At 38.8% G+C, this 23,279-nt stretch overlaps 2 protein-coding genes across 4 annotated transcripts; one reads left to right on the top strand and one right to left on the bottom strand.

Moving 5' to 3' along the window:
* Positions 1-4,257: 4,257 nt before the first annotated feature.
* Positions 4,258-5,617, top strand: LOC127137822 (uncharacterized). The gene is made up of 2 exons (XM_051064246.1): positions 4,258-4,790; positions 4,876-5,617. Exons 1-2 carry the CDS (start codon positions 4,258-4,260, stop codon positions 5,615-5,617), a joined length of 1,275 nt encoding a protein of 424 aa, XP_050920203.1.
* A 12,891-nt stretch (positions 5,618-18,508) lies between these two features.
* Positions 18,509-22,381, bottom strand: LOC127075869 (plant UBX domain-containing protein 9). 3 transcript variants are annotated; one of them, XM_051017370.1, is made up of 10 exons: positions 22,084-22,380; positions 21,318-21,379; positions 20,683-21,172; positions 20,505-20,588; positions 20,310-20,411; positions 20,010-20,219; positions 19,812-19,931; positions 19,329-19,472; positions 19,046-19,102; positions 18,509-18,808 (listed from the first exon to the last, which is right to left on the bottom strand). In XM_051017370.1, the coding sequence occupies exons 1-10, from the start codon at positions 22,165-22,167 to the stop codon at positions 18,701-18,703; spliced, it is 1,461 nt and encodes a 486-aa protein (XP_050873327.1). In that variant the 5' UTR covers positions 22,168-22,380; the 3' UTR covers positions 18,509-18,700. The 3 variants fall into 3 exon arrangements, with proteins under 3 accessions (XP_050873327.1, XP_050873325.1, XP_050873326.1); XM_051017369.1 differs by having other exon boundaries at positions 18,668-18,808; positions 18,900-19,102; positions 22,084-22,381; XM_051017368.1 differs by having other exon boundaries at positions 18,509-19,102; positions 22,084-22,381.
* Positions 22,382-23,279: the final 898 nt, after the last annotated feature.

Here is a 23,279-nt window from a genome sequence, read left to right as displayed (position 1 = left end):
CTCTGAATTCCTTATTGCACTATGAGGATACGTAGGCATGAGGGCCCCAATCATCACCGAGCACTTTATCTATTTCCTTTACTTTCCCCATTCTTTTGCGAGTAATTTTAGATATCACACCTATTCGAACGAGAATAATTGAAACGGTTCCCATGGAGTACCATGGATGTTTGGGGTGTTAATACCTTCCCCTTGCATAATCGACTTCCTTACCCAACATATCTCTTACCCCCTAGTTTTATCGATGTTTCCCATCCCTTTGGGATAAATAAAGTTCGATGGTGACTCTGTTGTATGTTCGAGCGTGTGATACGTTCGGGTATATTTCCGCTAGCTTCAGCTGGCGACTCTGCTGGGGATACTTCGCTACTTGGAGCATTTCCTAGTCGCTAAAAGGAGTCGAGCCTAGTTTAGGTTGTTCTCTCGCTAGTTTTAGGTGCTTACCTTACAGATTTACTCGCTTTTATTTATCGCGTTTCTTACTCGCTTTATATTATGGAGATCTCTGTTGTGCTGTTGTCGGGATGTGTTAGACTACTTGAGAGGAAAGCTCTCTAACCGAGCTTAGTATAAACATAGGTTAGACTCATGGATAGTCGTGTACGCCTGCGTTTCGCATGTTGGGTTGTCACGAGAGCCACACCCAGACTAGATTCACTTTGAAGTACTTTTGTCCTGTGAGTATTCACTATAGCAGGGTATTTCCATTCCGAGTCGATGACTCTGGGAGACCTTCTAGGGACCACCTTGGAGCATAGTCGACACCTGTGAGGGGGATATAGGTTTTAATTGAAGGAAACCATAGACTCTACCTACCTTGATACTCATATTACGTCGAACCTTTGAACTTGCAACATGTGGCACTTACAGATTGTTCAGAACATATCAAAGTTTTGAATCCATGTGACTCATATCATCTCATCATTACATTATCATTCATCATGACCAAAATTTTGCATATGCATGTCTTTTCCAGGAATCCAAGAGTCCAGTTTGTTTACCAAGCATTCAAAGCAAAGCATGAATCTCAAGAGAAAGAACATCCACAATTACAAGTTTGTGGAACCTCAGTTGGTTGTATTGAGAGGACTTGGGGAACGTTTAGATATGGGACACAAAGATGACTTCAAGGAGGCTTATGGTAACCTTTTGGGCATTCTGAACACCGAAGCCAACATCACTGATGTGCACACTCTGGTGCAATTCTATGATCCCCCACTGAGATGCTTTACTTTCCAAGATTACCAGCTAGCGCCTACATTGGAAGAGTACTTACATATTCTGGGTATTAGGATCAAGAACCAAGTTCCCTACATTCGCACTAAGGAACTTCCTAAATATCCAGACCTTGTCGAAGCTCTACACATGGGAAAGAAGGAAATATAACTGAACCTGAAGCCTAAGGGTGGAATTCATGGCTTCACCTCTAAGTTTCTAGTGGACAAAGCTATTGCCTTCACCGAAGCTGGGAGTTGGACGACCTTCAACGCAAATCTAGTTTTACTTATCTATGGGACTGTATTGTTTCCGAATATGGAGGAATTCGTAGACTTGGCTGCTATTCATATCTTCCTGACTTAGAATCCTATTCCTACTCTTCTTGCTGATACTTACTACTCCATCCATGTGAGGACTCAGAAGAAGAAAGGGATTATCGTCTGGTGTACCCCTTTGCTGTATGGATGGTTTATTTTGCATCTACCCATCAAAGGCCCTTTTGTTGAGAACAAAAAAACTTGAAATGGTCCCAGCGGATCATGTCCTTAAAAGCCGAAGACATTCCTTGGTATTCTCGAGTTTACGATGGTGTCAATCTCATCCTTAACTGTGGGGATTTTCCTAATGTACCTCTTCTTGGTACAAAAGGAGGAATCAACTACAACCCGAGGTTAGCACTACGACAACTGGGATACCCTATGGTGGATAAGCCTGATCTCAAGAGTGTAAAAGGTTTTGTCTTGTATGAAGGGGTCGAAGAACCAGAATTGATCAAAAAGATTGTCAAGGCTTGGGGAGCAATTTGTCCTCAAGGAAGAGCAAAGATGGGTAAGAAGAATTGTATCACCAAGGAAGCTTATACCAGTTGGGTCAAAGGCAGAGTTAGTGAGATTTTGTTGTCGTTCCCGCCCGAACCGTCCATGAATGTCCAGCCTTTTGAACCAGTGAACCATCCAAATTATGAAGTCGTTGAATTGGAGAAGGTTATCAAGAACCTAGAGAAAGAGAATGTTGATCTCAAATCTAGGCTTGGTAAGATCTCTTTGGAGAAGGAAACCTTGAAGTTCAATCTGAATCAGAAGAGAGATAGAGTTCGTCAAGCAGACAACGAGGTGCAAACAAAGGTATTCAAAAGACTCAAAGTGGGTGACACCCTCAAAGGGACTTATGCTAGTTTGACAGCCAAAAAGAAGCAGTTAGCTGAAGCTCAATACCGTGCCAGCAAAGCGGAACTAGAACACATGGAACAAACCAAGAAACTCCAAAGTCTGCTAGACACTTGTAAGAAGGAGTTGAAGGATGAGAAAAGCTGCACCAAACAACTAGAAGTCACCCTTCGCCAAAATCAGTACGAGTTGAACCAGAGACTAGAAGAGATTCGAGAGCTAAAAGGGCAATCACATGAAAACCTGGAAGACACCAACATACAAGTGAACAAGCATCCTGAAGACCTCTCCAACTGAGGGAAGACAGTTGTGAACAACGTTCCAAGCGAACCAGATCACGACTTACCACCTGAAGGGAGTGCGATATTGGGAAAGTGGGGCGCCTACCTGTCCCATAAATCCCAGACTTACTATGAAGAGTTGTTATCAAATTGCTTCTAGTTGCTTGTAATTCACTAGGTTGAGGTCTGATATGACCAATGTGATACTTTTGTAGCCCGATGGGCATTTCCTTGTTGTACTTGTATTCCGTTTTCTCAACATTGAATAAAAGAGTTTCTCGATTATTGGCTTCATAAACTGTGTCACTTTATGCTTTATATTTGCTTGTGTTAAATAAACAAACTCGCGGATTCCTTGGAACTGTTGTCCTCTACAAATAAATGAAAAAACAATAAATGCACATATTAAATCTTTTTGCATACATACATGCATCCATGCATTTATTTGTCAAAAGCCGCCAGAAAACAAAATGCTTACACTCGATGTTTTTCCACAGCAACAACGATGAAATAAAGATTATGGCCGAATACGAAGTCGACAATGTTGTTGTTCACGAGTCCCTTGCCCAGGTGCAAGGCAAAATGAATCTTTTCAGGGGGAACATGGAGACTATCCTTAAGATTCTCCAGTCTCAGAGAAACCATGCCTCTACTGCTGCCAACGTCACCCATGTTGCTAGGGTGACCATTCCTACTGCTGCTGCTAGCACTACCGTCGATACTTTGGTGGAAACTGTTGTGCCCAACTCAGGGAACCGTCATATGGTCCCTATGGACTCTGTTAGGCTTGCTACTACCTAGCTATGGGGAATGCCCCCACATTTAGCTTCCAATCTTTCCAGTGGGGGGCTTTCTTCCCTCATCTGGTTCTCTCTGCCGCTAACGTTGCTGGAAACGATGGTTTTCCGTTGGCCCTCCCCACTCTTCAAACTACTCGGGTCGATGCTGCTGATTCAGATAACAATCAAGGTCAGGTTCCTGACGACACCCCTGATGCTAAAGATGACTATCGAGGCCTGTACCTCCATTTTCAGATTCCCACTCAAATCGCTCAAGTTGCGAGCGTCAGTCAAGTCCCGGCTTTTCCTTTCGGTAATCTTGGGGTAACCTCCACTCTAGCACGTGAAGAGAGGGGCACCTCAGGCCCCCAATGCCCAGGATGGAGGGCAATACCCTCAGATAACTAACGCTGCTTAAACCGTGCCACCGGGTTTCTCTTACCCGCCTCAGATGTGGTTTACCTCAAATATGTCTGCACCAACTGTTCCAGAAACTTCCCGACTGGCCATCCAGGTCGCTCCTCCCGCTGTTGATCCGGCCAGACCTGCGGATTACCAAATCTTGGACGACAGAATAAGGGCCATCGAAGGCTTATCTTCCTTCGGTATAGATGCTCGAGACCTCTGCTTGGTCCCAAACGTGGTCCTACCTCAGAAATTCAAGGTACCTGACCTCCCAAAGTACAAGGGCATCAGCTGCCCCGCAGTCACATCACCGTGTACTGTAGGAAAATGGCCTCATACATTGATAATGACAACCTCCTGATCCATTGCTTCCAAGATAGCTTGCCTAGGGCTTCCTTGGATTGGTACATGGGTTTAAAACGCTCAAAGATTCGGTCATGGGGGGATCTCTCTGAGGCATTCTTGATACAATATAAATATAACCTTGACATGGCTCCGACAAGGCTTCAACTGCAGAATAAGTCTCAAATATCTAATGAAACCTTCAAGGAATATGCTCAATGTTGGCGCGAAGTGGTGTCTAGGGTTCAACCAGCATTATCTGACAACGAATTAGTAGATCTCTTCATGGGTACACTGCAAGGTTTGTATTTTGAGAAGATGATCGGTAGTTCGTCAACAAATTTTGCTGATATGGTAACCATTGGGGAACGTGACGAGAGTGGACTGAAATCGGGAAAAATCACAGACACGACCGCACAGCAGACAACAAACAAGAGGCCGCATTGGGGTTTTGCTAAAAAGAATAAGGGGGGAGAAAACGCTGTAACGGCGAAGGCTCGCCCTCGATATCAATTTCTGATGGCCCATATGCCGTATTACCCTTATTCGTACATCACCGCAGCTCAATATCAGCAACCGACATTCCAGTACCAATCGCAGTAAGGTAATCAGCAATCAACACCCGCTCAGAAAAATCTGAACCAACAATACAACCGTGATAACAAAGGACAAAATTGAGGTCAGAACAACAGAAACAATTTTGGTAATCGACCCCAAATTGACAAGAGAGATACCCGCGGCCACTCCTCCATTCCGCGCCAAGCACGATCCTAATGCTTCGTGCGCTTATCATGCTGGATTCATAAGGCATTCTACAGAAGATTGTTGGGCACTCAAATACAAAATCCAAGATTTGATCAATCAAGACATCCTGACTTTCTCTAAAGAAAAGCCTAATGTAAAGACAAATCCTTTGCCGAATTACAACGGTGCAGTAGTCAACACCGTGATTGAAGAGGAAAATACCAAATTTATACTAAGGGCCGAAGAAGTGGAGACTTTGATGTCCGTTGTATTACAGAAGCTTGAACAGTTTGGGTTTCTAAAAGGGGTACATGATGATTGCGCAATATGCGAGTCTAATCCGGACAATTGCGATAAGATGAGGAGTTGTGTGCAAGAACTGATGGATCAAGGGTTAATACAATTCTCCAAGTCTCAAGCAGCAAAAGAGGTGGCAGTAATTGAACCAATAACAATCGTGTACAAAAAAAAGAAGGTTGAAGTTCCTCCCAAGAGGATTCAACCGATTCATTTCCGTGTTCCCACTCTGTTCCCGTATCAGAATGCTAAGGCAGTGCCTTGGAATTATGAGACTACAACATATTTGGGAGGAAAAGAAATTCGCATTCCTGATACAGAAATCGTCAACATTGCTGGAACGGGAGGCATGACTCGAAGTGGTCGTGTATTCGATCCTAAATAGACTCCTAGGGTGTCTCCAGCACCCATATTTATCCTGCCTAAGGAAAAAGTCATTCCTATTCCGACTCCACAGGCAGGGGCAACTGTACCTGCTACTCCGACCGTGACGACTGTTCCATTATTGACGATGGTTATTGACAATAGAGCTACCGAATCTGAAGCATCCAAGGGTAAAGGGCCGATGGTTGAGAAAGAACAGATTGAAGATCACAAGAAGTGTATCACTTTTGAGGAAAACCAAGAATTCCTCGAATTGATCAAGAAAAGTGACTTCAAGATTGTTGACCAGTTGAATCAAACCCCCTCCAAAATATCCATTTTGTCTTTGTTGTTGATTATGAGGCTCATCGCAAAGCATTTCTGAAAGTTCTAAGTGCCATTCACGTGATGCAAGATATCATGGTCGATCAATTTGACGACGTGGTTGCTAATATCACCGCCAGTAGGTATCTGGGATTTAATGAAGCATCGCTACCTCCTGAGGGGAACGCCCACAACAAAGCACTACACATTTTGGTCCCATGTACTAACTCTATCTTATCCCGAGTCCTCGTTGATACTAGATCTTCGCTTAATATACTGCCAAAATCTACATTAAGCCAATTACAGTTTAAGGGGCCCGAGATAAGGACCAGTGCATTGATCGTTAGAGCTTTCGATGGATCCCGAAGGCAGGTTATTGGGGAAGTCGATTTGCCTATCTGTGTTGGACCCCACCAGTTCAGCATCACATTCCAAGTCATGGACATCAACCCAACTTACAGTTGTTTGTTGGGCAGACCATGGATCCAAGCCGCTGGGGCAGTCACTTCTACATTGCACCAAAGGCTGAAATACTTGATAGACGACAAGCTGGTAATTGTATGTGGTGAATAAGATTTGTTGGTTAGTGAACTCTCCTGTTTCAGATATATTGAAACAGGTGAAGGGATCGTCGAAGTTCCGCTCCATTATTTGGAGTTTGAAGATGTCAGTTCCGCTACAGCCAATAACAACCAATCATCCGCTACCATCCTATCCTCAGCAAAGAGTGTCAAGCAGACATTGGAGAAAGGCCCGCTTCCCGGTTGGGGTAAGGTCGTCAATGTGGCAGAGAAGTGTGACAGGTTTGGTATCGGTTATCACCCAGCAACATGCAAAGCGAGCCCGAAGAAAAAGCAATTCAACCCGGTCAAGTTCAGCAGCGCCGTCTATCAAAATGAGCATATTGTGGCAGTTATTGGAGAGTCCAGTGGTAGCAAGCCAGGGGCACCCAACCTTGTTTGCAGATGTCCTCCAGGGTTCAAGCTTCCCAATTGGACGACCATCATGATTCCCATGGTGTACTCGGAAAAAACGTAATTCATTTTGTTTTCTTCATCCCCCGTCCTCGCCCGAGACGAGAGGATAGCTTGTAAGGGCCCCCATGTTTAAAAGCATTATGTGAATAAATAAAATGTACTTTTTGCATGCAAAACTTGTGTTCCCTTTCCTTCAGTTATTTTCCTTTTTCACTAAAAACAATGAAATGGCAAAAGATTTCTTTTTCTTTTTTCCACTTTTCTCAAAAAGCATACTAAAATAAGCCCATCATATGCAGAGCAAATAAAACCATTGATTACAACATGGCTAAAATCAACTGTAAAGCCGAATTTCCAATCAACCAAGCTGAAGAAGATAGTGAGGAAGATTGTGAATTACCAGTTGAACTAGCACGGCTCCTTGAGCATGAAGAGAAAGAGATTCATACGTACAAAGAACCAGTGGATGTCATCAACTTGGGTTCTGAAACTGACAAAAAAGAAGTAAAAGTTAGGGCATCTCTTGTCGAGCATGTACACTCCAAGTTGGTAGAGTTGTTGCATGAATATGTTGACGTTTTCGCTTGGTCGTATCAAGATATGCCAGGATTAGACACCAACATTGTTGAGCATCACTTACCACTCAAACCTGAATGTCCTCCAGTCAAACAGAAGCTCAGAAGGACCAGACCTGATATGGCACTCAAGATCAAGGAAGAGGTGAAGAAACAGCTAGACGTTGGCTTCTTAGCCATTTCTGAATATCCGCAGTGGGTTGCTAATATCGTTCAAGTTCTAAAGAAAGATGGTAAAGTCAGAATGTGTGTAGACTATCGAGACCTCAATAGAGCAAGCCCAAATGATGACTTCATATTGCCTCATATTGATGTTTTTGTTGAAAACACGGCTCATTTATCCGTCTTTTATTTCATAGATGGGTTCTCCGGGTACAATCAGATAAAGATGTCACTAGACGATATGGAGAAGACAACTTTTATCACGCCTTGGGGAACTTACTACTACAAAGTCATGCCATTCGGCTTGAAAAATGCAGAGGCAACATATCAGTGCGCCATGGTAACCCTCTTCCACGACATGATTCATGAAGAGAGCGAGGTTTATGTGGACGACATGATTGCCAAATCTAGAACTGAAGAAGATCACTTGGTCAACCTGGGAAAATTGTTTGTCAAACTCCGAAAGTTTAAACTGCGCCTAAATCCGGGTAAATGCATTTTTCGGGTCCGATCCGGTAAACTCTTGGGTTTCATAGTCAGTCAAAAGGGCATTGAAGTTGATCCCGACAAAGTTCGAGCCATCCAAGAAACTCCAGCTCCCCGGGCAGAAAAAGAAGTTTGAGGCTTCCTTGGGCGACTTAATTACATCTCCAGATTCATATCTCACTTGACCGCTACCTGCGAACTGATATTCAAATTGTTGAGAAAAACCAATCGATTGTGTGGAACAATGATTGCCAAGCGACATTTGATAAAATAAAAAAGTACTTGCAAGAACCACCAATCTTGATACCATCGGTTCCTGGTAGGCCTCTCATTATGTACCTCACGGTACTCGATGAATCCATGGGTTGCATTTTGGGTCAACACGATGACACAGGCAAGAAAGGACATGCTACCTACTAGCTCAGCAAGAAATTCACTGAATGTGAGACCAGATACTCACTTTTGGAGAGAACTTGTTGTGCTTTGACTTGGGTTGCTCGGCGCCTGAGGCAATATATGATTTGTCATACTACTCAATTGATATCCAAGATGGATCTGATAACGTATATATTCGAAAAGCCTGTTGTTACTGGTAGAATTTCCCGGTGGCAAATGTTGTTAACCGAGTATGATATACGGTACGTGACCCAGAAAGCAATAAAAGGGAGTGTTCTGTCTGACTACCTTGCTCACCTGCCTGTCGAAGGTTATCAACCATTGAGGTTTGACTTTCCAGATGAGGACATCATGTTTATCAGAGACTTCACTATGCCAGGCTTCGAAGTAAGCCCTGAGGAAGGCCTCGAACCAGGATCGAGATGGACGCTCATGTTTGACGGTGCTTCCAATGCTCGAGGTCATGGTATAGGCGTTGTTATCACTTCTCCAACTGGTTTCCACCTCCCGTTTACCGCTAGATTGTGTTTTGACTGCACCAACAACATGGAAGAATATGAGGCATGTATCTACGATTTAAAGGCGGCTATCGACTTGATGATCAAGATTCTTAAGGTATTCAGTGATTCAACTCTGGTTATCAGTCAGGTGAAAGGTGATTGGGAGACTCGGGATAGCAAATTGATACCTTATAAAGAGCATATTAGAAAACTGATACCCTATTTTGATGAAATCTCTTTTCATCATATTTCCAGGGAGGAAAATCATTTTGCAGAATCTCTAGCCACGTTGGCGTCTATGTTCAGAGCCAAATGGAAGAATGAAGCACCATCCATCCAGATTGACCACTTACATGAACCAACACATTGTCTAGCAATTGAGGTTGATCCTGACGATAAGCCTTGGTTTTATGACATAAAAATATTTCTGGAGAAACAACAATATCCCGAGGGTATATCTATTACCGATAAGAAAGCTATGAGAAGACTCTCTTCCAAGTTCTTCCTAAACAGTGATGTATTATACAAAAGGAACTATGATTATGTACTGCTCAGATGCATGGATAGACACAAATCTAGTGCAATCATAAAGTCCATACACGAAGGTTGTGAGGGTGTACATGCAAAGGGTCCTGCTATGGCCAAGAAGATCCTTCGGGTTGGTTATTATTGGACAACAATGGAGGTTGATTGTTACAATTTTATGAAAAGATGCCATAAGTGCCAGATATATGGTGACAAGATATTTGTGCCACCAACTCCATTGAATGTTTTGACTTCTCCATGGCCTTTTTCTATGTGGGGCATTGATATGATTGGGATGATAAAGCCCAAAGCTTCCAATGGACATCGACTCATCCTAGTCGCTATCGATTACTTCATGAAATGGGTCGAAGCTACTTCATATGCTAATGTCACTCGACAAGTGGTTACCCGGTTCATCAAGAAAGAGATAATCTGCCGCTATGGGATACCTAGCAAGATCATCACTGACAACGCCAGTAACCTCAAAAACACTATGATGAGGGAGTTGTGCGAAGAATTTAAAATCGAGCGGCACTGTACCGGCCCAAGATGAGCGGCGCCGTAGAAGCAGCTAACAAGAATATCAAGAGAATCATCCAGAAGATGGTAAAGACATACAAGGACTGGCATGAGATGTTACCTTTTTCTCTGCACGGTTACAGAACCTCAGTCCGCATGAGATGGTCAAGACATACAAGGACTTTGTACTCATTGGTATATAGGATGGAGGTTGTCTTACCAATTGAAGTCGAGATTCCTTCACTCAGAGTCATCATGGAAGTTGATCTTGATGAAGCTGAATGGGTTCAATCATGGTATGACCAGCTGAACCTGATCGAAGAGAAGCGTTTGACGACCGTCTGCCATGGTCATCTATACCAAAGACGTCTTAAATGAGCTTTTGACAAGAAGGTTCTTCCTTGTGAGTGCCACGTTAGAGAACTCGTGCTTAAAAGGTATTCTGCTATTCACTTAGACCCGCGAGGCAAATGGGCTCCCAATTATGAGGGACCTTTCATCGTCAAAAAGGCCTTCTCAGGTGGGTCTCTAATCCTCACAACAATGGATGAGGAATATTTTCCTTCGCTAGTGAACGCAGATATAGTCAAAAAATATTATGCTTAAAAAGAAATGATGAAAAGCCGCTAGATTAATCTCCACAAGGTTGATCTAGGCAAAAATGGCTATCCCGATGGACCAAAAAATGAATTGTCTGTGTAAAAGTTAGGGAACACATATGAAGCTCGCTGAGTCGAAAACCCGAAAGGGCGGCTTAGGTGTAAGACCCCAATTTTGACCCTAAGATCCCTCATGCAATTTCATCATATGCATTAGCATTGGGATCATACCTTGGCATTCTCCTTACCCCTCTTTCATTGGGTTTGTTTTGGGAGAGATCACCAAGCACCATGTGATTGTATCATACTTGTATTTTTATCATTTTTACTAACCAAAATACCAAACATATGTCTTTGTATTTGCCTAACTCTTTTGTAGGTAGGGCATGATCATCAAAATTTATCAAGTTCACACCTAGGGTTTGAGACCCTCATGGCTAAAAGCACAACCAAGGATTGATCCACAATGTTTCAAAGCATCATATATGAGTCCCAATTATTCCTACATGTTATATTGATCAAGTATTCTTCAAGAGTTTGGAGGTGATTTTCCTTGGAAACCCTAGTTTGACTGGGTATCTTAAGTAACTTCTCCAACAAGATATCTCACCAATTGATCAAATTTCTCAAGGTACACTTCAAATTTCCATCATCTTATGCATATATGATCTACCATGAGCCTAGAAAGTCAAGAGAATTGGAAGATAGCAAGTTGGTTGATGGTGGTTGGCCAGATGAATTCATCTGATTAAAACTGGGTCTCCCTAGACCCTATCTCCTACAATTTTCACCATATGAAAATGATTCCAAGATAAAAGTGACTTTAAGTGACATTCCAAACAACTCTCATTTTGATACCTAGAGCTAGTTTTGCTTGGAAAATCATTTTCTATGTTGAAACATTATAGGTCATTTTGTCTAAACCCTAATTTGAAAGTCAACTTCCCAAGGCCATAACTTGCTCAATTTTTATGAGATGAAATATTTCCAAGTTGAAAAATCAAATTCAATATGTCTAATTCAACTTTTATGTTTGGAGTGAGAGATAAATAAACTTTTATGAGCATGTGATATGAGGATACATTATAGGTCATTTTTGACCTATACCATTGAACAAGTGATTTTTCCAAACTTCAAAAATGCATAACTTTATCATTCTAAATCCAAATGACATGAAATTGGTAACCATTTTGAAGGTCTTTGAAAGCATTACAACTTTGATGAAGACACTTTTCTCATTTGAAGCTCACATAAAAAGTTAAGCAAGGTGGAATATTGAGATATATGGCTTGACACTTAGAAAACATTTCAACATGTTGAAATTTACAAACTTCCACCTCCAAATTCACCATGATCCAAGTTCCAAATGAAAAATTGTTCAACATCAAACTTGTTCCCCTTGATCTAAGCTTTCCAAAGAACCTAAGTTCATGCATTTTGGACAAAGTTTGTTAGGTCTGCGCATGGCTTTAACAGAGCTGCATGATTGGAAGAAATCAAATGCCAAAAATCACATTTCACTTTGCCTTGACATCCAAGCATGATTTGGACTTCAGAACAGATGCAAGTGGACCAAATTGGATTGCTTCATGGGCTTGTACACGCCCATGCAAGCTTGTGCATGAAATGTTCAAATTTAGCAATTTTTCAAGTGTGCAAATATCAGTCCTGATTGCTATAAATACAGGCCCTTAGAGCTCAATTCAAACACACCTTGCGCGCCAGCTTTGCCCCCCGATTGAAACCCTCACATTTCAAAGGAAAACCTAATAATTTTCAACTTGAAAATTGAGTTTGAATCTCACTGTTTGGAGATTCAAGAACTCCGGGATCCAAAGCTTTGTACCATTGCCAAACCTCTCCTACAAGCTTCTCAAGTGTGATCATATCAAGTTAGAAGCAAGCAACATCAAGTTCTGCACAACATTGAAGGTAAATTTCAGAAAACTTCATCTCTTCGATTCTCACTCAACTCTCATCAATTCTCTTGGATCTTTGGTTGTCTGAAGTCCTACCAATGTAGGCAAGAAGATTGAGTTGCTTTGAGGTCAAATCGAAGCAACTCAGTTGTCACACCTCAAAATTCAACTCCTCATATCCTTTTATATATTTGGAGTTAGTTAAAATTGAGGTCAGATTCGTGTTCTACGCCAATTTTTGTTTCAGATCATGTCCTCCTTTTTTATTTTGGTAATGGTTGAAGGTGGACCAACCCGGTGAGGTCCACCGGAGAAGAAGACTGGAGCTCTGGCTCCGGGGGTGTGTTGGCACGTCTCCCAGCCACAGGATCCATTCAAATTTTTTAATCTTAGGCGTTGGTTTTGATTACCACAGGTGTGGCGCGCTGACTAGGTTCCATCATGGAGCGCGCGTTTGTGTCCACTTGATTTGCCACCTCAATTAATGAGGGAGATCAAGTGGCTCACGTTTTTTTTTTGTTTTTTTATTTTTTTTTTAATTCATTTGTTTTTCATTAATTCATATTAATTTTAATATTGATCCAAAAAAATTTAAATAAATTCCTCTTTCATATTCTGAATTAAAATTATTTTTTGGATCATTATTAATATTTTTCATGATTTAATTGATTTTGTAATTATTTTTAATTATTTAAAATACTTTTAAGTCTTAAATTTTTTCTCCAAGGTCCTTTGACCTTGTTTGACCTATGATAAATCTCATGGCCATTTCTTTGGTGTTTTGATGAGGTTTTAGGAATTTGACAAACCATATTTAATTTAAATGCATTATTTTAATATTTTTAAATTGAATAAATGTCAAATAATTGTGTTGATCTCTTGTGATGGTTTGTATAAGTTTGACTTGTGTTGTTGGGCATTGGTCAAGGTTGATTTGACTTTGCTAGGTTAATATCATTGGATTTAGGGGATTGATGGAATGTACATTCCATCTTCCAAAATGAATGAATGATATTAACTTGGTAAAAGTCCTCCTTTGACCAATTTGAGTTTTGATTCATTCCCCTCCCTCTTCATCTAATTCCCATTCTTTATGCATTCATTTCATTTGGCCTATGATATCTCAAAATCCTAAGGCTAGTTGATTGAAAAATCAACATGAGTATGGATGAGATTAGGCCATCTCTTTTGCATATTCTTTTTGTGTGTGGTATGTTTCATGAGCATAGTCCATTATACTATGTCTCTAACATGCATTAACACCAAAATTCTCTTGCCTGACCTCAGATAGTTGTGACTTCTACATAAGTCCAATTACGATTGCTTAACATAGTGCTAAATTTTTGACACAAAAAGGCATAACATTCTAGTTAGTGAGATTGTAAGTCTCCCCTCTTTCATGGTATTATATGGAAACTTGGCCTTTTTTATTGCATTTGGAAGATGTCTTGGTTCAAGGATCCATGCTTGTGATAAGTGGGTTGAGTGTTCTCCAAAGAATGACTTAAAACAAAAAGTAAAACAATACTAACTTCTAACTCATTAACAACTAACACTTAATTTCAAGTCTTTTATTTTAATGCACTTTAATTTTTAAGCTCTATTCATTTGCCATTATTCATACCATTCTAATTGTTTATATTAATTCCTTTTCACTTTGTCCATTTGGACCATATTGTGTGATATATCTTGCTTGTGTATATTTTGTTTGTTTGTGTGGTCTTTGACCATTAATGCACATAATAAGAAACAAAAACCCTAAAAAACTATTGTGTGGACTGTTGGCTTGATCTTGGATAATTAGACTTAGAATCTAGGCAACATCCCTATGCAAAAAGGACTTGGCCAATGCCAATTATCATGTAACCAAGTGCTTGCAATTTGAAACTTCATCTGATATATCATTGAAGATTCCTCTGAGTTCATCTGCAACATGATCATTGTGAAGCTGTTATTTTGAACCTGTGACTTGTGGAATTCATCTGTTACATGGGCAATTTGAAGAAGATTATGGAGTGGTTAAAGCTTGGATGAGGCTATCTTTATTTGATGCCTTGCTCTTCAAGATAATATTGTATGCATTGTTTGTTGCTTGTTCTAATTTCCAAGGGAATTTGGGGTTTCTATATGGCATTCTTGCCTATTGGATTGCTACCCATCGGTCAGATCTTTTCAACTCTTAACTTTTAAATTTGAGCTTAGGATTAGTCTCTTCATCTCCTCCCCATATCTTTAATTTTAAAATCTCTCCCTCCTTTTAAAAAAAACTTCTTTGTTTGAGTAATGCAAAATGTTTCTCTTCATCATGATGACGAGTGTCACATGATGATGAGTCGGAGTCCCCATCACAATAAAGGTTTTTATCCTTAGTTCACTCCTTTGGGATGGTTCTTACCCAGACTCCATGCTCGTGACTCACAACAAACCCTTGATTCTCGGTCGATCCAATCAAGTCTTGTCAATATCAATGAAACTTGGGTGTTGATAAGGTGTAAACCATAATCCACCAAAATGGATGATTGATCTTGGCAATGACTTGATTCATCCCTTGACCTTTATTTGCTTGCCTTGCGTGTGATCCCTTATTTGTGATTGTTGCATTCATGCATTCATGAGCATCATAACATTCATCACACGGAAATTTCAAGGAACTGAGGTATTATTTGCAAATATTTTCAGACCATGGATTGTGGACGAAGGAACACTAATAAGTACAGTTTCAGATGTTCCGACTTGAAAGAGTTAAGGAAGCTAGCATCTTTTGTATTATATCCCTTGGACTTCAAACAACGTCATGGGAAGTTATTGTCTATCTTGTCTACTGATGTGGTTGAAGGGCTTCTGAGTGTGCTAGTACAGTTCTATGATCCTCTTTACCGTTGCTTCACTTTCCTAGATTATCAGCTTGTGCCTACGTTGGAGGAGTATGCCCATATCTTAGGGATACCCATTTCTAGTAGGGCGCCTTTCAGTGGATTGGAGGAGACTCCCAGATCTCATCTTATTGCTGAAGCTCTTCACTTGAAGAAGTCTGAGATAGATGCTCATTGGGTGAAGAAAGGAGGGTTATTTGGGTTGGCATCTGATTTCCTCATCAAGGAAGCTACTGCTTTTGCTCAAGCCGGTAGTATGGACGCTTTTGAAGCTATCTTTGTGTTGCTCATTTATAGATTAGCTTTGTTCCCTAACATTGACGGTTTTGTTGATGTTAACGCCATTAGAATCTTCTTGATTAGGAATCATGTGCCTACTTTGTTGGGTGATATGTATTTCTCTTTGCATCTAAGGAATTCTAAGGGTGGTGGAACTATTGTCTGTTGCATTCCTCTTCTGTATAAGTGGTTTATTTCGCACTTGCCTTAGACACCTACTTTTGTGGAGAACAAACAATCTCTACGATGGTCTCAGAGACTTATGTCTCTCACTAATGATGATATAGTTTGGTATGATCCTTCTTTGAGCCGTTTGGAGATTATTGATTGTTGTGGTGAGTTCTCTAATGTGCCTCTCATTGGTACACAAGGAAGAATTAATTACAACCCTGCTTTGACTCGTCGTCAACTTGGGTTCCCCTTGAGAGACAAACCTAATAACATGTTGTTAGAAGGTCTATTCTATCAAGAGGGTAAAGATCCTCAACATTTGAAGCAGAAGATTATGCATGCTTGGCATAATGTGCATAGGAAAGGAAGATCCGAGCTTGGTCCGCACAATTGTGTAGCTTTGGAAGCTTACACTCTTTGGGTGAAGAAGAGAGCTTTGGAGTTTAAGATGCCTTATCCTTGTGAGAGACCTATATCTATGGTTGTGGTTGAGCCATTACCTCTCCCTAACCAATATGTAGAGAAGTTGGAAGACGCATTTTCCAAGATGAAGCAAGAGAAGGATATGTGGGAAGAGTGTTTCCGTGCTTTGAGCAAGAGGCATGAAGAGTTGCAGTTGGAGTCTAAGGACAAAGATGCACTTATTGAGCTACTTGAAGACCGAGTGACAAAGAGACAAAGAGAGTCGGAGGTTTCATCTTCTAGCATGCCTCGGCCTTTCGTTGCTTGGAAGAAGATTGTTGACCAGCTTGTCCTCGAGAAGACTCAGATGAAGGCTTCTTTTGAGACCGAGATTCGACGCATTCGAAGGAAGTACGCGCCTGTAGCCAGATCTTTTGACGTTGTTGTTAGGGATCCTTAGGATGACTAGTCTCCTTTTCTCTTGTATTTTATTTTTTGGTTTCTGAAATTGTTCTCGGTGTAATCCTTCCAATTATATAAATGAAAAGAGATTTTTATGGTCATATCAAATTGTTGCAATTATTGTTAAGTATATATTTGTAAATGATATAGTAAGTTCCTTGAAATAAACAAACAAGCATTACATTTCATGCATCATTTGCATAAGCAGATTTCTCTTTCGCCAGATGTCTCATTGATGTTTCTTCTGTGCTTCAGCCAAACTGACTCATCAGTACAACACTCGCGTTAATCATCTAAGAATCATGGAACATCTTGAGCAAGAGAACAGAGAGTTGAAGGACGAGATCGCTCAATTGACTGCTATGATGGAGTCAGTGTTGGCTGCTCAAAGTCAGTCTTCTACAACACCCACAACTCCTCCTCCTCAGAGGACTGTTATTTCAGAGGTGGCTACCTCTACCATGCCTGCTGCTACCGTTCACTTTGCGCTTGCTATGCCTGCCGGATTCCCGTGGGAAACTACCTAAACTCTCTCTCTCTCTCTCTCTCTCTCTCTCTCTCTCTCTCTCTCTCTCTCTCTCTCTCTCTCTCTCTCTCTCTCTCTCTCTCCTCTCTCTCTCTCTCTCTCTCTCTCTCTCTCTCTCTCTCTCTCTCTCTCTCTCTCTCTCTCTCTCTCTCTCCTCTCTCTCTCTTCTCTCTCTCCTCTCTCTCTCTCTCTCTCTCTCTCTCTCTCTCTCTCTCTCTCTCTCTCTCTCTCTCTCTCTCTCTCTCTCTCTCTCTCTCATGTTGTTTTGAATTAAGTGTGCAATAGTTAATTGCAGAAAATTTGTAAATGTTGGACTATTTTTCAAATTGTTTTTGTGAAGAGAATTGCAATCTAACAATTGCAATTGAATTCCACCATTATCAACACATAGAGAAATTTTGTTTGATGATCATTGCACACCAAATATTTGACAAATTACTCAAGTCAATTTTGTCAACTTGTTTCAATGGAAATAGCTTAACAAAGTGTTATAAAGTTCAAACGTGTTTTTAAAAAACCATATTGATTCTAATTCCCATCTTAACATTATATTAAACTTTACACATTACGGTTTAGGCGCATATCCGATCCTTTCGATAACAGGTTTAGATAGACGAATTTTTGATCCGAAATCACTTTTACATAACCATTGAAAATATTTTTTTAAACTAAGGGTCTATTCACCCCTCTCTTGATTAGTTGCCCTCATCTAACAATGCATACTAAACTAGGTTTGTCAAATTATCCTCATTCTTGCTCTCATGTGCGTCCACAACCTAAGTTTGATCGTTTCTTGTTTTCCAAGCAACTTAGTTTCTCTTTTACTTCTTTATTGATCTATGGCAATGAGCTCATATTGAAATTTTTCAATTGCCAAAAAGATTTGCATCATGCTTTCAATATCAAAGATTTGCATTATCTTAAATTTCTCAGGCATGGAGGTTTCACATTCACACCTTTATATATATGTCAGAAAATATGCATTAGCCATTTTCAAATTTTTGCTTGCTCCCACCTCTTCATTCAACAACTAAGTCAGTTCATGGTTGCTCCAACCTCAGCCCATCTCAGTGACCAAACCAATCTCAAAGATCCCATAAGTTAAAACCTACTGGAAACTGGGATCTAATCACTCCAAATTGTGATCAATGATGCACAAAGAAATACACTAAAAATAAAGCTCGATTAAATGGTAAAGTACGTTTGACAAACAGCCAATTCTTTCGAACTCAAATATAATAATTGACAAGTAGCGAGAACTGTACAGACAAGGACAACAACAGCCCTGTTGTGTTCAACAAATATCATCTGTTTCAAAGATAATGTTTGTCCCTCAAAAAAGGTGCACACCCTGATAATTTTCTGGGTTCTAATTAAGGAACATAGGATACGAAATAGAAAATAGGAACACTAAATCAACTCCAGAAACAAAGCCTCATTCTTGTTGTTAAGGCCTACTTCATTCAAAGTAGCTGAACTATCATTAATACTATATGCACGCCGCGGATACGATTTTACCTGTTGAAATAGACAAGCAGTGATAGTTGATCAATTATGCATCTCAGTCAAATATAATCAATGACCAAGATAATAGTCTCCAAGAAGATACCAAAATCATATACAATTGTGTTGAAAACAAACACTTGACAACAGATTATGCCACTGCTGAACAACACCTTTTGCAATGCCATGTCGTCGTAAAATAACATAAATGTTTAATCCATAAATCAATTGGATAGGACAAGAAACACTCACAACTCTATACGTGCCGGGCTTCACTGCTCCATAAATGTCTATGAAATCAAAAAGAAGCTACAAGGTAGCAAAATAACAAATTGTTAGCAATAACGAGTATTCCAACTTCCACAGTAATGTAAAATAATCATAGTAGCCAACTTCATAACTTCATAGGTATGAAAAAAATTGGTTTGATTTCTCTTCCTGTTTCAGCTTCATATCTCAGTGACAACTGAAGAAAGCCTTAGTTGGTCAAGATAATGAAGAACCAACTAAGAAATCATCTTAACAAAGTCTTTACCTGAAGCTTGTCAGTTTTGAAGAAGCGTCGTTCACAACGACCACCGTCCGGCATTCGCACAACTATAGTAATTGCTTTTCCATCACCTAATGGCGGTTCATTTGCAAGCATAATATTTTTTGTATCAAGTATTTTCTCCAATTCCTGCAAAAGGTAAACACAATTCAGTACTATTCTAAAACCAATTGGAAAGAAATTTGCTGTCAAAGAAATATAAGAAAAGGCCATAAGAATCGTATCTCATAGAAAGAACACAGGTTGGAGGAAGATTTTGTCATACAAAATTTTTTATAAACTCAAATTTAATTTTTTTTTTGTCACGTTCTCTTATAACAGAAGTGTTGGTAACACAATTACCAAGTGAACTGTGCATATTCAGAATACAATCATCATTTTTTGAGAGTAGCTAATCTTAACCATTCATCTTGCATAGCTCAACTAACAGAGGGGAAAATCAAGTTAAAAACTCAGCAAATGTATTACCGTTCTTTCAAGCATCTTTTTGTGTGATTCTTCTTCCTTTGAAGAATAGGTTTCAGCTTTTTTGAGAGAATTCAATTCTTTCTGTCTATCAACTAGTAGTGACACTAAATAGTCAGCATCCTGCATAAAAATGTTGACACATTATGTTACGTTTTCATGGACATTGACCATACAGTTACTGCAGGCTAGAATCTAAACCTGTTGTTTTCTTAGCAATTGAGTCTCGGACAATAATTGAGATGCTGAACTGGATGAACACTGCCTCTTGGGATCTGCTTGTTTTTCTGAACTATGTTGCAGGTCAGGCAAAGATGAAAATTTGTGAGAATTGTGATTGGGAATTTCACTAAAAAATGCAGTTTCAATCAGCAATGCTTCATTGAGCTCGTCGGAAGAAATACCACCCCACTACATTGAAAAGTAAGGACAGAAGTGATTAACACACATGGGTCTTGCGTGCGTACATGAAAAATTGCATCAAGTTTATGAAATACCCACCTCTGGTCTGATTCTGCTGGTGTTGGTCTTGTCTCCCTCGGCTAATAAATCACGAAGTTGTTTCACACGAAGCTCACGTATTGCTTCCTCTTGCTCTGCAGTCTAAATTCAACGACTTGGAAGAATCAGAAAGAAACTTGAGGACAGTACAAGAAATTGAGTTATAGGATAGGAATAATAAGATAATTCTAAAACCTGTAAGGACAATGATATAACATTAGCCAAATCATCATCTTCGAGATGAAAATTACTTTGAGGAAGCCCATTGTCGGACAAATCCTGAAATAATATTTTTCTCCAAAGAGGTGAAAACCTCAGAAAACAAAAATAAAATAAAAGTAAAAAAATATGGTTAAGCTTTATGCTATGTTACGTTAGAAGCATTCGATGAAGAGCGCTCTCTACTCTCTTTCTTCGAGGCTTCTATTGCAGCTTGAATCATTGCTTCCTCTGCATCTTGATCACGAACATTTGAAGTATTCTGATAATCATCTGGTCCATAATATCCCTGACTATGAGACGATAAATTTCCATTCCTGTAAGCATCTTCATGGCTCAATCCTGGTTGATAAGGTGACACATGTGGACTATTGATCCCTGTGGGAACTCCCAGCACCTCTCCTTGAGGGGAACCACGAGGCGATGCACTACTCGAAATCGTAGTAGTACCCAACCCATTACATAGATCTCTAAGTTCTCTCCTATAGTTTGAGTCAAGCAGTAGTGAAGGTCTAAATCTTCTAGCAGCATTCAACAGAGGCAAAATTCCACGTGACCCGGCACGGTTTTGGTTGTTTTGATTATTTGCTTCAGAGTAATAGTAATGCGGGGTTGCAGTAGTAGCAACAGGATTTTGCTCCTGGCTAGATAATTTAGTCACAAGAAACAGAAAGGAAAAGAAAAACTCAATCTCTTATGTCTAGTAAGATTCCAACTAATAAAGGCATTAACAATGAGAGGATATGAAAGGAAATCAAAGAAATTCTTGTATGAACCACATTGCCATACATGAGCCTGTTTCCTTCGATAAAGTGCGCATTCACAGCTTCGTTTAGATTGCCTCCATATTCCTGCAGACAAAAGTTTGAAAAAGAGTTCCAATAAGTTCTCTTCTTTCTATTTCTTCAAATTCAATAAACACTACACCAATAAACAAATGTTGTACATGTAATGCAATATTCTATAATTATTGCTTAGTTATTTGGCCACCTCTTTAAATATAAAACTTCCTTGAATTTTTTTTTTCTGTTTCTTTTCATAAAATATCTTTTAAAATTTTAATTGCATTAATTATTTCTTTATAACTATCATTAATTATGTTACATTTATTTAAGCAAATTGTGATCAATATTCTAATATAAAAAAATTTCAAAACCAATACTAATTGTCAGCAAATTTAATTGCATGACTACTTTTTTTTTAATTCATGTGATTTATTCAATTGAATTTTATATTTATAGTAAAACTTATCTATAAATTTAGTACCAACACATTTCCAAATTACTAGATACTCCCTTCCCTCTATATTAAATGTTTTATATATAACACTAATCACTTGTTTCGACTAATATATCTAAAATTAGTAACAATACTTTAACAACACAACTAATCTTTTCTAAAAAGTATGGAAACGAAAACAATATGTAAAAATAAATTGTAATAAAAAACAAAACTAGAAAAGGTAAGGTAGCGATGGTTTTGGTCTAAGATCAGATGAGAAAATTGGAGAGAATGAATGTGAAGTGGAAGATAAGAAGCTGAGATGTGAGATTACCTCTAATTTCTGAACGGCGACAAACTCCGTGGCTCCGGTGATTCGCATGAAGGTTGCGACTGCTTCCGGTGTCGGCGTGGTCATTGCGCTCAAAATGTAGAATTCTTGAAAGCTTGTTTGTGTGGGAGGAAAGGGGAAGCGATGGAGTGTGTGTAACAAGCGCGCGTAGAACAGTGAAAGTGTAGAGTGTTATCGATGTGCGCGCCACCTTTATTTGATTTATAATTGATTTTCCGTCGGTATGGTTCATTTTGTCAGACTCTTGTTGACAAACCCTGCATTCCTAAAAATTATATATAAAATTGTGGGGGAGTTGGCGCCAGATGCAATGGGCCTGCATGGCATGGAGCTCACACCTATGTGTGTTTCTTTTGAAAATAAAATTTAATTTTGTAGCCAACAAGAATCAAACACACAACCTTTGGATCAATATTGAAACATGTTACCATTGCATCACAGACCCTTCATGTTAATTTGTTTCATCATATATTTAATGAGGCATTGTTATTAGATCATAAGAGAAAAACACTAAATTTTTATTTTAAATTTTAATATCTTAAATATATGAATTATATTCTTCAATATTTATATAATTTATTTATAATCAATGTAAATTGCTATTTCCATTTTAAATTATATGTTACTCCTATTTTGTAAAATATTTTGTTTTATATTTTAAGTTATTTTGCAATATAAATTAAATATTAATAAGTTTTTCTTATCATACTATTTACTATTTATATTATTCTTTTATTTCATCATCTTTTCATATCATTCATAAATTATATATAATTTATTTATTTATAAAATTAATTATAATCTAAATTTGTGTGAAATATCATAAAGAAATTATTATTTAGGACGAAGAAAGTATCTCAGTTAAGTTATTCACGTTTTTTAAAAAATAATTGATAGTATTTATTTTATTATTAAAATAAATCTGATATTATAATGTTATTTTTAAAAAATATATTGTTCTTTTTTCATTTTATTAAATTTTATCTCTATTCTTTAATTTTTAAAAATATTATATATTAATATATTCAAATTAATATTCAATTATTTTGTATTTTATTTTATAATGTATTTATATTTTATTAATTTTTTATATATTAAATATTTAAGTATTATTTTATATAACTTAGACATGTATTAATATATTATATTATTTATAAAAAGTAACTTATGATAAGACA

Source organism: Lathyrus oleraceus, chromosome 4 (genome assembly GCF_024323335.1).
Source record: "Lathyrus oleraceus cultivar Zhongwan6 chromosome 4, CAAS_Psat_ZW6_1.0, whole genome shotgun sequence".
Classification (NCBI taxonomy): Eukaryota; Viridiplantae; Streptophyta; class Magnoliopsida; order Fabales; family Fabaceae; genus Lathyrus; species Lathyrus oleraceus.
The sequence above is the reverse complement of the archived record's forward strand: the minus strand, read 5'-3'. Positions and strand labels throughout refer to the sequence as shown.